The 1,442-nt window shown below is 52.4% G+C and overlaps 1 protein-coding gene across 1 annotated transcript in view; it reads right to left on the bottom strand.

Moving 5' to 3' along the window:
- Positions 1-747: 747 nt before the first annotated feature.
- Positions 748-1,442, bottom strand: part of VMAC (vimentin-type intermediate filament associated coiled-coil protein) — a 7,829-nt gene continuing 7,134 nt past the window's right edge. The window contains exon 2 of the mRNA XM_011967405.1: positions 748-1,250. Within this exon, the coding sequence (XP_011822795.1) occupies positions 932-1,250 (319 nt within the window). The 3' untranslated portion in view covers positions 748-931. The remainder of the gene's footprint in view (positions 1,251-1,442) is intronic.

Below are 1,442 nucleotides of genomic sequence, written 5' to 3'. Positions count from 1 at the left end.
CACAGTGGGACCCTGTCTCTGTAAAGAATAAATAAAAATAAATTTGTCTTTATTGGCTGGAGCCTCCCAATTCTGGTGTGGGATAGAAAACTAAGAAAATGCATTAGTCCTGGGATCAGGGCTGCTTCAGTAGGAACAAGAATCAGGGCAGCTCCCCGCCCCCCACAAGAAAAGGAGAAAAACTCAAATAATGGGGAACTTGATACCATTTGCATTCACCAGACAGAAAAAGAGAGAAGTCTCAATTCAGGTGCTTCAGGGGCCAGACAAACTAAGAGAGGTAAGACCAACAGAGGCCAGGCACAGTGGCTCCCACCTGTAATCCCAGAACTTTGGAAGGCCTAGGCAGGCAGATCACTTGAAGCCAGGAGTTCAACACCACCCTGGCCAACATGGTGAAACCCCCATCTCTACTAAAAATACAAAAATTAGCTGGGCGTGGTGGTGCGCATCTGTAATCCCAGCTACTTGGGAGGCTGAGGCAGGAGAATCGCTTGAACCCAGAAGGTGGAGATTGCAGTGAGCCAAGATCACACCACTGCACTCCAGCCAGGGTGACAGAGTGGGACTCTGTCTCAAAAAAAAAAAAGACCAACAGAACTCACACCCTGGCTAAAGAGGGTGCCCTGGACTCCAGGCAAGCATGGCCAAGTCTTGCCAGAAATCCCGATCTTTGTGTTTGCATTGCCAGGTTTTTAGCAAGGGTGACTGATTCAAAGTTTAAAAACAAACAAACGAGAACACTTCTGTCTGGGTTAAACATCTGCATCTGGCCTGTGGGCCTATTTGAAAACTTTGACTGTTTAGCCCGTTCTGATGCTTAGACAGGACTGTGGCTCTGCCATAGGGTCCCCCTGCAGGACGCTGGTGACTCCCAAGGACATTGACAGCAGTGGCTTTCTGTCTCCATTCTGGAATCTGCATTCCGGGCTCACACTGTGGTCCCAAACACCGCAGGCTGGGGGGGGTCCCTGTCTGCCTCTTCCCCAGTGCTATTGGCAAGGGGTGGACCAGGCCCACCGGGGGGTGGGTGGCCGAGGTCACTGGCCGGCACGGGCCCCAGGCGCTCAGCCTCAGCCAGGGCAGCCAACAGCCCGGCCAGGGGTGGTCGGCGGCGGCAGATGTCCTGCAGCAGCTCAGCCCGGGGCTGCAACTGCCTAATGAGTTTGTCCCTCTGGTGCACGGCGGCCTGCAGGCTGTGGACAGTGGCCTCTGAGGTCATCAGCTGCTCCTGGAGTGTGGCAATCTCACTGGCAAGAAGGCAAGAGGAGGTGATTACGGAACTGAGGACCACGGTGCTTGTTCCTCCCTGCTCCGGACCCCATCACCTTTGGGATAAAGCCCGCATTCCTCACCACTGCCTCAGGGTCCTGCCTGGTTATGAACGGAATGTTTCTTTGTTTTTACTATTATTATTATTATATTTTACTTTTTTTTTTTTT

This window comes from Mandrillus leucophaeus, unplaced genomic scaffold (assembly GCF_000951045.1).
Source record: "Mandrillus leucophaeus isolate KB7577 unplaced genomic scaffold, Mleu.le_1.0 Scaffold8, whole genome shotgun sequence".
NCBI classification, from domain to species: domain Eukaryota; kingdom Metazoa; phylum Chordata; class Mammalia; order Primates; family Cercopithecidae; genus Mandrillus; species Mandrillus leucophaeus.
The sequence above is the reverse complement of the archived record's forward strand: the minus strand, read 5'-3'. Positions and strand labels throughout refer to the sequence as shown.